Below are 14229 nucleotides of genomic sequence, written 5' to 3' on the forward strand. Positions count from 1 at the left end.
AGAAGGGCGAGGGGGAGGGGAGGGGGCAGCCCGGGGCTGACCCCGCCGCCAGAGCACGCCCGCGCGCCGCCCCTTCCACGGCTCTGTTCTATCTGAAACTTGTTATTTGAACTGGCATAATTTCGGACTCTCAAAAATGTTACAAAAAGAGTACCGAAGAATTTCCGTAACCCTTCAGCCAGCTTCTCTAAATATTAACATCCTATATAACTCCAAGAAAATTGTCAAAGCCAGGAGATTAAAACTGGTTAAATACTGTTCACCAATCTACAGCCCTTACCACATCTCGTCATTTGTTCCTCTAATGGTCTTTGCTTTTCTAAAATCCAATCCATCATTATATATTGCACTGAGATGTTTTGTCTCCTTAGTGTCCTTTAATGCGGGACAGTTCCTCTGTCATTGTTTGTCTTTCCCCCATCTCATTTGAAGAGTACTGGACAATCATTTTGTAGAATGTCCTTCAGTTTGGGTTTCTCTTAGATTTCCTCTTAAGGGAGATTGGAAGAACAGGATTCAGGTTTTTTGTTTGTTTGGCGAGAGTATCACAGAAGTGATGTGTCCTGCCCAGGACAGACACCATGTCATCTGTCTCATATTGGTGATGCTAATTTTGATCACTTGGTTAAAGTGTCTGCCAGATTCCTCCTTTGAGTCTAATGGTCAGAAACCTTTTCAAAGTCTCCTCCCTGTGGACTATGTCCCTTAGGCAACTTTTTTTTTTTTTTAAGATTTTATTTTATTTGAGAGAGAGAGAGCACAAGCAGGGGGAGGAGCAGAGGGAGAGGGAGAAGCAGACTCCTCGCTGAGAATGGAGTCCCATGAGGCTGGATCTGAGGACCTGGAGATCATGACCTGAGCTGAAGTCAGACGCTTAACCAACTGAGCCACCCAGACACCCCCCCTCAGACAACTTTTATTTGTTACCAGCTTCCTGGATTAAGGGTCTTTAAACTATGCTTGCACAGCCCTTGAAGGAACCAATTCTGCCCATACCTTGATCTTGAACTTCTAGCCTCCAGAAATGTGAGACAATAGAATTCTGTTGTTTAAGGGAAAAAACAACAACAACAAAAAACAAAAAACCAAACCCATGCTTGCTATAATATATGTATAAACTAGACAACCGTAAATTGACTGGGGAGGGCATCTGGAACCAGACAACACAACACACAAAACAGGACCAAGTAAGACTCCGACATAGCCTCACGTCATTAGCAAAAGAGTGGTTTAAAATGAAGTCTAACTTCAACAATAAAAAGCCAAAGAACTCAATTTAAAAATATACAAATGATCTGAATAGATATTTCATCAAAGAAGGTATAGAGATGGCAAAAAGCATATGAAAATGCTCATCATATGTCACTAAAGAATTGCAAACTAAAGCAAAAATTAGATACCACTACACAGCTATTAGAATGGCTAAAATCCAAAACACTGACAATACCGAATGTTGAAAAAGAGGACAAAAGTAGCTCTCATTCATTGCTGGTGGAAATGCAAAATGGTACAACCACTTCAGAAGACATTTTGGCAGGTTCTTGCAAAACTAAATATATTCCTACCATTCAATTCAACAGTTGTCCTTCTTAGTATTTACCTGAACAAGTTGATAACTTATGTACACACAAAAAATTGCATATGTATGTTTATAGTAACTTTATTCACAGTTGCTAAAACCTGAAAGCAACCAAGATGTCCTCCAATAGGTGATGGACAAACTGTGGTACATCCATACAATGGAATATATTCAGCATTAAAAAGAAATGAGCTATCAAGTCATTAAAAGACATGGATGAGCCTTAAATATATAGTATAATATTATTAGCTATACTCACTATGCTGCACATTAGATCCCCCAAACTTATTCATCTTATAACTGAAACTTTGTACCCTTGGTCCAACATCTCCCCATTTCGCCACCCCCAAACCCCTAGTAACCACAACTCTATTCTCTTCTGAGTTCAGCTGTTTTCAATTTCATATATAAATTATACCATTTAAGATTTGTCTTTCTCTGTCTTACTTTTTTTGTATTGACATATAACATTATATTAATCTCAGGTGTATGACATAATGATTCAATGATTGTAAATATTATGAAATGATCACCATGAGTTTAGTTAACATCCATTGCCATTATAATTATAAATTTTTAAAAAAGATTTTATTTACTTGTCAGAGAAAGAGAGAGGGCACAAGCAGGCGAGGAGCAGGCAGAGAGAGAAGCAGGCTCCCCGCTGAGCAAGGAGCCTGATGTGGGGCTCGAACCCAGAACCCTGGGATCATGACCTGAGCTGAAGGCAGCTGCTTAACTGACTGAGCCACCCAGGTGCCTCTATAAATTTTTTTCTTAAAAATAAATAAATAATTTTTTTCTTGTGATGCTGACTTATTTCACTTAGCATAACGCTCTCAAGGTTTATCCATGTCACAAATGGCAGGTTTCTTCTTTCTCATGGCTAAATAATATTCCACTGTGTAGGTATGTGTGAGATGTATGCATATATATAAATTTTTTTTATCCATGCATCCATTGACAAATGCTTAGGTTGCTTTTATGTCTTGGCTATTGTAAATAATGCCGCAGTGAAAATGAGAGTGCAGATCTCTTCAAGATCGTGTTTCATTTCCTTTGAACATACACCCAGAAGTGGGATTGCTGGATCATATGGTAATTCAAGCCCCAAAGTGGGGCTTGAACTCATGACCGCAAGATCAAGAGTCACATGCTCTACTGACTGAGCTAGCCAGGCACCCCTGGTAACTCCATGTTTAATTTTTTGAGGATGGGGTCTCTTCTTTCTTCTTCATAGACTCCTGTTCCTCAACTTTACTGAAGTAACCAAGGACAGGTAGAGGAAACCAATCAATTTTCCTAATGGTTGTCAGTACAAATATATGACTTTTAATTCCATCTGGGCCCTGTATGCCTTTTCTGTGATCCTTTTATTTATCTTGGTCATTGTTCTCCCCCATTCTTCTGATCAGGTATTTTAAATTTTTTATTATGCTCTTCGAGCTGAGACCCAATTTGCTACTCATGTTTCTCAGCAGAAGACCTTGACTTCTACCCAATAGAGACAGGGGGGCCATCAGGTATAGACAAAAATATTCAATACTTACATGCTCTCCCCTTCTCCTCCACACAGGTCTTCCTCGGGTGGCCTCAGAGAGGAAGGCAGGCTTCCCCAATCCATGCAAACCCAGTCCTCTTTCTGTGGGCTTAGACCCGCCCCTCTCCTCCATCTTCCCCAAGATCTTTTTCCACAACTCCATCTCTCTCCACTGCATCATTAACTTCTCTCTGTCCACTCCTTGGGGTGTTTTGATTTGTTTTGTTTTCTTTCCTCTCAGCTTCTAAACCTGTGAACCCTTTTTCCCCCTTCTTTGGAAAAAAACCTTCTTCAACCCTCCTCCCTCTAGCTGTGACCCAATCCCTGTCCTTTCCTTCTCCACCATACTTTTTCAGAATTTCATGTTCCCCATTTCCTAGTTTCCCTTTCACTTCACAGCTCACTCTGGATTCTGGCTTGGCTAGCTACATTTCCACTGGCTTAAATCACTTAATGTTTTCCTAATTTCTGGAGTCCAGTTTTATCTGACTTTGCTTCTCTGTTGTTTAGCAATTGGAGCAATGTTGACTTGATCTTACCTTGCATTAGAAGGGTATTTGGCCAGGAAACCCAAACCCCAGGGCTTCCCAGGGCTGATCGACAGCCCACATAAGGTTCCTGGGGAAGGTCCCTGGGCTGAGCATTGCTGAGATCCCTTTTGGCCTAAGATAGGGAGAGGCCTAGATAACTTTAGGCCAAAATACAGAGTGAGTCCTCTTCTGTGTATTTCAGCTCCTATAGGCCCAGGAGTGGGAAAAATGGGATGAGAGGAAGGGCTGATGAGAAAGACCAGTGAAGAGTCTGGTGCAAATAATCCAAGAAAAATGATAAAGGCCTGAATTAAGACAGCTGATAATGGAGACAGCCACTCTGTGAGAAGCCTGAGGTAAAACTGACAGAATTGTTGGATTAGGGAGATGAGAAAGAGAAAATGAGGATGAATTCTGGGTTTCTAGCTTGAGAGAGGAAGGGTATGGTGTCTTCATATTGTTTGAAAGAAAATATAAGAAGTAGAACTGGGGGCGCCTGGGTGGCTCGGTCGTTAAGCATCTGCCTTTGGCTCAGGTCATGATCCCAGCGTTCTGGGATCCAGCCCCGTATCAGACTCCCTGCTCAGCAGGAAGCCTGCTTCTCCCTCTCCCACTCCCCCTGCTTGTATTCCCTCTCTTGCTGTCTCTCTCTGTCAAATAAATAAAATCTTAAAAAAAAAAAAAAAAGTAGAACTGGCTTGTGGAAATGGAGGAAAAAAACTTACTAAAATTCTGCTTGTGATTAATTTAGCTTGGAAAAAAGAGAAATACTTGTATATTAAATTTGTTGAAATGTAGATACTGTAAGAATGCTTTGATTGAGAATAAGCATCTAATCATGAGGTCTGGTAAAATAAAAGTCTTTGAGATCTAGTTAAAATTTGTCTTCTTAAACAAGATAAAATTATTGAACTAATAGCAATTAAGTCTTCATTCCTCCAAAAGGGTTTTAGGATTAAATGAACCTAAGATAAAGGAATCTGGATCTTTCCCCCTCACATAAACTCGGCAGTGGCATGAGGATTGGGGGTTACCAAACTACTGCAGTCATGTGCAGAGGGGAACTCCCAGATAATGGCCACATCTTGCCCTAGGATCAGGGAGGGGAACATGCTGCATGTGGGGTGAAGGGAGAAATAAAGAGGGTGATCATTAGTGTCACTTACATTTGTCCCCTGTACCTGACCATTAGGTATATTTACTTCCTTTTTAGGTACCTGGTTTTGAGAGATCAATTTTGTTAGACCACATGTGGGGGCTGGATTAGCTAGGGAAGACTAGAAAAGGCTGCTTTCGGTTCTTCTGTCACATCTGCAACAGGCGAAATGGGAAAAGGAACACAATACGGACAGGTCTGGTCATGCTGAGGACTTGGATGTAGATTGTCCAGTGGAAGTTAGAAATATGAGCCTGGAGCTGAATATGAGACCTATTGACATAGAAGTGGCTGATGAATGCTTTGGGTTGGGCGGTGGGGACAGGATCTCCTGAAGAAGCACCAAAAATGAGAAGTAAGTGGTCCATAGTTAGAATTTCTGCTGATCCAATAGTTAAAAGACCTGCTAAGAATTGCTGAGTCAAAGGCATCTGAAAAAGAGACTCAAACATTCAGAAATGTAGGATGATTATATTCTTTATTAAAAAAATATTTTATTTATTTAGAGAGAGAGAGAGAGTGGGGGAGGGGCAGAGGGAGAAGGAGAGAGAAACCCAAGCAGACTCTGGGCCAAGAGCAGAGCCTGCCATGGGGCTCCATCTCAAGACCCACGAGATCATGACCTGAGCCAAAACTGAGTTGGACGCTTAACCGACTGAGCAACCCAGGTGCCCATGATTGCATTTATTCTTTAAATAAAGGATACCTTGCATTACAACAATTGCACACTTTATTTTTTGTTATACTATATGTATAACATAATAAAACCCAACTTAGCGATATATTTTTCAACAAGGATCAACAACACTTTTACTTAAAAAATAAAACAAATTTATTATAGCATCACTACTATATATAGCTGTACTTTTCTTTTTTTAAAGATTTTACTATTTTATTATTTTTAAAGGAATCTCTATACCCAGTGTGGGGCTTGAACTCACAACCCCAAGAGATCAGCAGCTGCACACTCTTCCGACTGAGCCAGCCAGATACCCGGTACAGGTGTACGTTTCACACCAAGTTGATTTAGTTCTTTGAAGAAAGTCTTTAACAACTAAAATTGTACAGATCACAGGGCAAGAGGAATAGTCTAACAAATTCAATAAAAATATTTCAAGACAATAGTACTATAGTTTTAGTCTATACTAAAACTGTCTTAGAAAATTATTTATAAGTTTATCATAGTATAAACACTCTAAATCTTAAAATAAATCTATGAATATTATACAAAAATATTCTAAAGTATAAATATAAACACTGAATAAAACACCATGTTCAGTGGAAACTATTATTAAAAATATATTCTAGGTGGTAAAATTTAAAGTGATAATCACAAAACAGTGTTTCCTTAAATATTCATCATCTAAAATATTTTAGTAGTAGTCACAAGGTTTAGAGTTTCACTATAAAATTTTCATTTTTACAAATGCAAGATATACAATTTCCTTCATAAACCCCTATTCTCTAGCTCACAGAAAAAAAAAAAGGAACAAAGTAACACAAATTTCTTAGTCAAAATTTGACATGTCATATAAAGCATAAAAATTGGGAAATTTTCAAGAACTTGTATCCTTAGCTGGTTCCCTTTAAGAGGAAAGAGTTATATATTGTACATAAGAAAAGACAAAAACCACACTGCTACAGTATATCTAAATCAATCTAAAGACAATGTTCCCATACTTTAGGAAAATGTTAAGTATTAAATCTCCTTTAAAAGCCATTGTTTTATGAACAACTATGACAAAACAAAATATTTGCATTTAAACAATTTTGGTATGAAATATCTTTGGACCAGTATAAGAAGTATCTTGCCAAAAGCATTATTTGGCTGTGTAAAAAAGTAAGCATATCTCATTGTTTAATAATTTCTCCTAAATGCTACAAATGACTATTTTGAAATAATGTTCATATTATTTACAGTTATGTTTTTACCTTGAGATACAAATTTCACATTAGGCTGAATTTTTTTTTTTTTAAGTAGGCTCCACACCCATGCCCCTAGGCTAAATATTCTTAAAAGCTAAAAGGTAGATTTGTGACCTAGTAACATGCCAACCTTAAATCTTTAAGCAGTTGTGCCATTCGTATATACACATTCTAGTTACTAACTACATTCTTATAGAAAAAATGCACATTAAATTTATTACCCCACAAATAATTTGGACTTTAGTTCCAGCTTTGGTTCTTTTCCATTCTATTAAGGTTCTCTATTCTATTAAGTAAAGTTTTAAACATGGCATTTTGTGGATAATTCACTGTAGATACTAGCACAGCAATTAAACAACTGAAAAAGTACTTACCACTTCTACTTTAGAACAGAGTAAATACTGACACTGGGAAAAACTGAAATGGCTCATTTTCCCTAACACGTTAGTGCAAATTAGCAAACTTTTAGAAGAATTTAGTCATGGAAAGTGGGAAGCATAATCTCATCTTCATTCATTCCTTGTTCATATCGAACTGAAGAGAAGCCCGCCCAGTGCAACCGGTTCCTTTGGAAGAGGAACCAAATCAGGGCACTGATGAGAGCTAAGACACTTAGCACAGCAAATGTGATAGCTATTCCTCTGTAATCAGGGCCTAGAAGAGGGAAAGGTTTGACATTGGAGGAGTGAATATAAAAGTCATCATTATTGATTTATACATTAGGCTGTGTGTCACACATGTAAATTGTGTACAAATGAGACACAATAAGTACCTGATTGTTTCATAGCATTAACACAGAATGCAAACTCCATCATCAAACACAAGCGTTTTCTTTTCAGATTTAACTCTTTTCCCTTTCATTTAAATCTTATTTGTTGCTTTAGCAATTTTTTTCTAAAGGAGTTAAAGCATTATCTTTATTCTCACTTTCCCCATCACCCTTTCAAAAACATTACTCCCAGTATATTACCCTACTTTGATAGCAAATTGCTAAAAGTTGTAAATTTTTGTGTTTGACTTACCTAGGGCCAAATAAAGTGTTATTTGCTTTAAAGCAAATTTAAGACTTTAGGGTGAGTTCATTTAGCTCCCAGCTATTCAATTTCAAATGCTGTCCCAGACCCCTTCTTTGCATGTTGCCCAGATGGACTCATTTTGTCCCCTTGCTTTAAATACTATCTCTATGCTGACCTCTCTTCTCTCTCATATGTCCAACTGCGTGCTAGACATTCCATATGGATATCTCTTCTCCATATGGACACTCAGAATGCCAAAACAGAACTCTTGGTTTGTGCCACTGTAACCCTGCTCCCCAGCTCCCCCCATAATCTTCCAGCTGTTTTCCATTTCACTTAACATAGAACCTGAACTCTTGACCCTTGCTTCCAGAGTCCTAGGTGTCTGGTGCCTGCCTACCTTTCAGCTCCTCTTTGAGGACTCATCAAGCTCATTCTGCTTTAGGCTCTTTGTTTCAACTGGTAGCTCTGCCTAGTATGCCTCTTCCCCTCATCTTTGCTTGGCTGGCCTTTCAGATCTCAGCTTTAGTGTCCGCTGCTCTTAGATGTCTTCCCTGATGACCTATCCAAATTAGCCATCCCCCTACCCAGCACACAAAACAGGGCATGATGCATAGTAGGCACTCCAAATATTTGCTGAATCAATGCATGAATGTATAGATACCAATCATCTAGCATTGGGGTTTTATCTTTAACATTTATACCAAAAGGACTTTTTTATGCTAAATCTTCAAAAATGTTGCTGTGAAAAATTTAGAGCTCCTTTCTCTAGAAATGAAATTAAGATAAGATTTTTATGGTTATTTTATATATGAATTCATGATAAAATCTAAGTTTAAATTATGACTTCCTATAGATGTTCCTTCCAGGAAATTTTAAGTAATTAAATCCAGATTTGCATTGTTGCTAAGTTAATCATGAGTTTTATGGGAATGAGGAGAAAGGAAGCAAACTAATTGCAGAATTAGACCTTTGAGCTTTTACATATTTGACTGATAGAATCAAATACATCTTAAGAACATATTTAAAGAAATGAGCTCCCTAATACTCTGGCAGCTTCTATTTTTCTTAGGGAAGAATTATACAAACTTTCATCTGGGAGTCTTAGACATATTGGCATTTATATCTCTTGCGATATATTTTTCTGACAGAATCTGCATGGCTTCATCAAGTTTTTTGGATATACTGAAAGAACTAAATAAGGACTTTAGGACCAAGTACAAAACTTTGCACATAATTGAGTTCCACATTTATTTTCTGACCTGTTCTACAAAAATATTCCTTAAGGACAAGTTCCATACTCACCCAGAGGAACTTTGCAGATAACTCTTCCATAGCCATGTGAACATTCAACTTTTATCCAAGTTTCATTTGAAGCCAACAAAATGCTACATTTTCCAGCACCACTCTTACTTTTATTTGCCCATTTGACAAATGTCACTTTTGATCCATCTAGCCAATTCCAAGACTGATCTAAAAAAAGAAATTAAGTTTATTGCCTCTAAATTTCTTTTCTCTTTTTAAATTTAAATTCAATTAGCCAACTTATAGTACATCATTAGTTTCAGATGTAGTGTTCAATAATTTATCAGTTGCATATAACATCCAGTGCTCATCACATCACATGCCCTCCTTAATGCCCATCACCCAATTACCCCATTCCCCCACCAACATCCTCTCCAGCAACCCTGTTTATTTCCTATAGATAAGAGTCTCTCATGGTTTTTCTTCCTCTCTGATGACTTCTCATTCTGTTTTCCCTCCCTTTCCCAACAGTCCTCTGCCCTGTTTCTTATATTCCACATGTGAGTGAAAACATATAACTGTCTTTCTCTGATTGATTTATTTCACTCAGCATAATACCCTCCAGTTCCATTCACATCAATGTAAATGGTATTTATCCTTTCTGCTGGCTGAGTAATATTCCTGTGTGTGTGTGTGTGTGTGTGTGTGTGTGTGTGTGTGATGTCTTCTTTATCCATTCATCTGTCGATGGACATCTCGGCTCTTTCCACAGTTTGGCTATTGTGGACATTGCTGCCATGAACATTGGGGTGCAGGTGCCCCTTTGGATCAATACATTTGTATCTTTGGGGTAAATACCTAGTAGTGTAATTGCTGGGTCATAGGGTAAATGCCTCTAAATCTCTAAGGTGAAATAGCATGTGGCTCATACAACTCATTTACTTAGAACTGTGCTATGCCACTATTTAAAATGAAACTTATTAAAAGTGAAAAAAATAAAAAAAATCAGTCCTTCAGTTGCACTTGTCAAATTTCAAGTGCTCAATAGCCATATGTGGATAGCAACTACTCTGTTACACAGCACAGATATAGAACATTTCCATCTTTGTAGAAAGTTCTACTAGCACTGATATAAAATGTGGTGTTTTGGTTAAAGTGCAGAATGCTTGCACTTTTCTTGTGTGAGGGATAGATTTCTAAAGACCTGAATCCCCATCAGCATCCTCACCCCCAACTAAAAAACTCATATCATTAAAGATGAGCTGGGGGAGCAAGGGTCAAGAGGGTCCAGGGTGGTCTCCCCACCGTGACTCCATTTTTATTTTCCAGCTGAGGGAGCACCACCTTGTGGTGATAGTGTAAATACAATTAAGCATTCATTTAGATGGCCAACTTTGATTTGAATCCATTCACTTTTTGACAAGTACTTAATATTTTGGGATTCACATTTATTTCAATTATTTAGAATTCAATTTGGCTTAAAACATAAAACACACCTCCTATTCTTCTATTGAATTTTTACTCTTAGTTCATTCTTTATCAATTCCAAGTTTACTCAAATATTTTATCCATTATTGCTTGGATTAATCCATCATTCCTTGAAAATTTCTTCCACAAATCTTTTTTAACCAATTCTCCGCTATTTTATCAAGCTTGTTTGAAAAAGAAAATCATTAAGAATTAACTTTTCTCTAAGGTAAAAATGTTACAAAAGCGAAGAGAACAACAAGAGGAGACCCTTCTGAAAAACAGACTTGAAAGCTACAAAAACACAAGTGGTAGACACTAGAACTCTAGGGAAGCAAGTCATGAGTTCTTTGTGGGAGCATGAGGGGCACAGATATTGCTGTAGGAGAAAAAATATGCTGTCGATCCAAGTATCTTAAACCTCTAGAACATTCCATTGATTTAACCTGATTTTCTATTTCATTAGTGTTTTCCATTATTACTAATAAGTCACTCAATATTCATATTCATTAGGAATTTATAAGTCTCCAAAACAGCCTGCAGACCTCGCTTATTCATCAATAAGAAGCATTTGAATTAACCACCACCTGACATTCTTTAGCAAGGCTGACTTGGTACTTAGGACAAGTTGGAACTCCCTTTGCTCACTGTGCACACAAATACATCACTTACCGGCAGAATATTGAGATAATCCAAGCCAAACTCTCATGGTAATATTATTATTTTCCCTCATCAGTCTGCTCACGAACTTATTTTCATCTTCATCCTCTATGGTAACAATAGTTGCAGAATGATCTGTTGAAGGAAAACAAGCCCTAAACTAATTAGCTTTATGCAAACTAGGGAAGTGGCTTATTCTCAACCAGCTGTTTGAAAAAAAAAAAAAATCTACCATGATCAAGATCATTGAGAAATTCAAGCTTTACATAGAGAATAGTTTGAAAATCTGATATTTGTGTCAGATTTTTTTTAAAGTATAGCATTAATAGATTCCAAAAAATTTAGAAATATTTCTAGATTGAAACTTTACATACAGAAATTTTATGTTTCTTCAAAATGTTTAACATTTTGATCTTGGAACTGCCTGCCAGTGAGACCATTGCGTATGAACAGCGAGTCACAAGTAGTGGTGTATATGGTTGTAGAAAGATGTGTCTCAGCACGCTCTCCTCAACAGCCATTTCTGTATAATAACTCAGCTTTAACTTTGCTTCTGTTAAAATGAAAATGAAAGCAAATAGGTTTGGGATATTGGGGAGCATTAGCCTTTCCCTTAATATTATTTTATCCATAGGTGTACTTGGTTATGCCCACTGTAAGTTCCTAAATGAATTATGGAATTGAATACTCTTGAAGTTTGATAAATTGCCTAAGCCCACAGAAAAATAGTATTATCACCATCATCAGGCAAGGGATAGAAATAGAATAATAACTAGACTTGGGAATCAATCCTAAGTGGAATCAAGTAGTCTTCAGCAGTGACAAGCCTATTTACACTTGAACTAAAGCATTTCTTTTGTGGTGGTGGCATTGGAAAAAGGGCAAAGGCAAGTCTTCACTCCTTTATAGATGATCACAGTGTGCACGTGCTTGTTTAATATTACATAATCCTGTAGGGGAAGATATTATCACTATTTTACAGATGGGAATACAAAGTCTCAAGGAGATTAAATAAATTGGCCAGGTTTATGCAGCTAGCCAGTTATAAAATTAGAAAGCCAATCTCAATATTTTCTAATAATAAGAATAACTTGAATGCTCACTTTTTGCAGGGCACTGTGCTACATTTGCATACATTATCTCATTTCATTCATTCCTACAACAACCCAGCCTTTGAAATAAGTACTATTTTCATTCTCACTGTTCAGATGAGAAAAGAGAAGCGATTATGTAACTTCCATAATATCACTCAGCTAGTAAGTACAGGAGTTGGAAGTTAAAACTTAGATCTGTCTGCCTTCAAGTCTTACATGCTTAACCCCCACACTACAGTGACAGTAAACCTTTCTATTTTCTCTTGTAGGAGAAAGAGGCTTCTTTCAGAACATACAGCTCACAAGAGTTCCCATCGTGTGTGTGTGTATGCATGTATAACACATAAGAGTTCCCACACAAAAGTTTCCATCATGTAGTTAGCAGTACAAGGAGATTTTTAAATCAGCCAAATGTCTCCACAACAGTTAGCAAAATAAATGAGATAAATGCCATCAGTCTGCCTAATTGCTGCTCAAGGATGCAGGTCTTTGAAATTATCTTGGTAGTCCCCCTAGAAGTCATTTCACAGTTTGACTGTAGGGTAAATTTATCATGGGAGAGATCCAGTTACTGCTGCCCTAAAACAGTTAAATCTGAGGACAAAAAGTCCTGTTCCTTATGGTGTTCAGAGGATGTGGGCCATTTCCATCGCAGGATAGAGGAACAACCCACGCTTCCTTGGTAACTCCAGTCAGGATGAGCTTACTTATTAATAACTAAGTAGTGGGAAAATCTATAATTTTGTGTTTAATACTTAACTTTCACAAAAAATTTGCCTCCTAGTCCCTTCATCTAAACATATCTAGCTTTATTTAAAACCATTTCATTTGTCATTTTCACATAATGGTTCACTTAGCAATTTTAATTCTACTCTTTCCACTTTTAATTTCCTTCTCCTTATTCTTACATTGGTCATTTATAATGGCTATTCCAATATTCCACTTTACTAGTATATCATAAAATACTTAACCATTTCCCTGCCACTGGGCAAATAGGTTATAAACTGCTATTATAAATATTCAAAGTTTAAAATTTTTTTTAAGGATTTATTTATTAATTTGAAAAAGAGAGAGAGAGTGCATGTGTTGGTGGGGAGGGACAGAAGGAGAGGAAGAGAGAGAATCCCAGCAGACTCCCACTGAGTGCAGAGCCCAACTCGGGGCTTGATCCCACAATCCTGAGATTATGACCTGAGCCGAAATCAAGAATCAGACACTTAACTGATTGAGCCACCCAGGTGCCCCCAAAATATTTTAAAAAATATAATCATTATTTCAAATTATTTCCTTGGAAAAAATTCCAATGATTGCATTATTGAGTCCAAGAAAATCAATAAATTTTAACTCACCAAGTTTTGAACAGAACCGTTTGGCTTCTGAGAAATTGCGCAGTGCCTGGTCAGATGCGTAACAGTGCTCCCTGTACTGGATCCATTGTGACTCATTCCCTTTTACTGCTGGACATCTTGATGAGCGTGTATGAGAGGACACCTTTTTAGCTATAAAAATGTTAGATATGACTGTAAAAATGCACAGAAAATATAACTGACTTTTTAAAATCTCACTAACCCCTGTCTGAAACTGTGGTTCCTGTGGGTAAGAAGTATTCAACTCAATACCCACACCAGGGAAAGCTACAGCCCATATTCTAAGAGCATACATTCTAATTAGCTTTTTGGAATACCATTTTTAAATCTTAGAAAGTAGAAGAAAGTATTTAGCCCTCTAAGATGGAATTACCCTAAGGTAAAAACAATTGGATAGAAAGAATAAAAAGCAAACACAGGCTTGGCAGGCCTGTAACTACTTTGAAATAATACTTAAAATTGTTTCTTTCTTTGGATTCTTTTTATCTTGATCATATAAACCTAGTTTTACCTTGCCATATAAAAAACTACTTTTAAAATCATATCCACAAGTGAAAAATTGGTAATATGTTTACAAAGGACAGTATATAAGCATAGCACAATCTGTCTCCTACAAAGAGAGGAGCTATGGCTTCCGTATCCATTAGATAAT

At 37.3% G+C, this 14229-nt stretch overlaps 1 protein-coding gene across 2 annotated transcripts in view; it reads right to left on the minus strand.

Annotated features, from left to right (window-relative positions):
* The window catches only part of LOC100483541 (lymphocyte antigen 75), a 135170-nt gene that overhangs the window by 27871 nt on the left and 93070 nt on the right, over window positions 1-14229 (minus strand). The window contains exons 32-35 of one of the 2 annotated variants that reach the window (XM_002928391.4): window positions 13560-13709; window positions 11129-11251; window positions 9050-9217; window positions 5515-7382 (exon numbers count right to left, since the gene is read on the minus strand). In XM_002928391.4, the coding sequence (XP_002928437.1) occupies window positions 7204-7382; window positions 9050-9217; window positions 11129-11251; window positions 13560-13709 (620 nt within the window). In that variant the 3' untranslated portion in view covers window positions 5515-7203. Of the gene's footprint in view, window positions 1-5514; window positions 7383-9049; window positions 9218-11128; window positions 11252-13559; window positions 13710-14229 lie in introns of those variants that run through there. The other variant, XM_002928390.4, reaches the window with a different exon arrangement.

The sequence above is a fragment of the Ailuropoda melanoleuca genome, chromosome 2 (assembly GCF_002007445.2).
Source record: "Ailuropoda melanoleuca isolate Jingjing chromosome 2, ASM200744v2, whole genome shotgun sequence".
NCBI classification, from domain to species: Eukaryota; Metazoa; Chordata; class Mammalia; order Carnivora; family Ursidae; genus Ailuropoda; species Ailuropoda melanoleuca.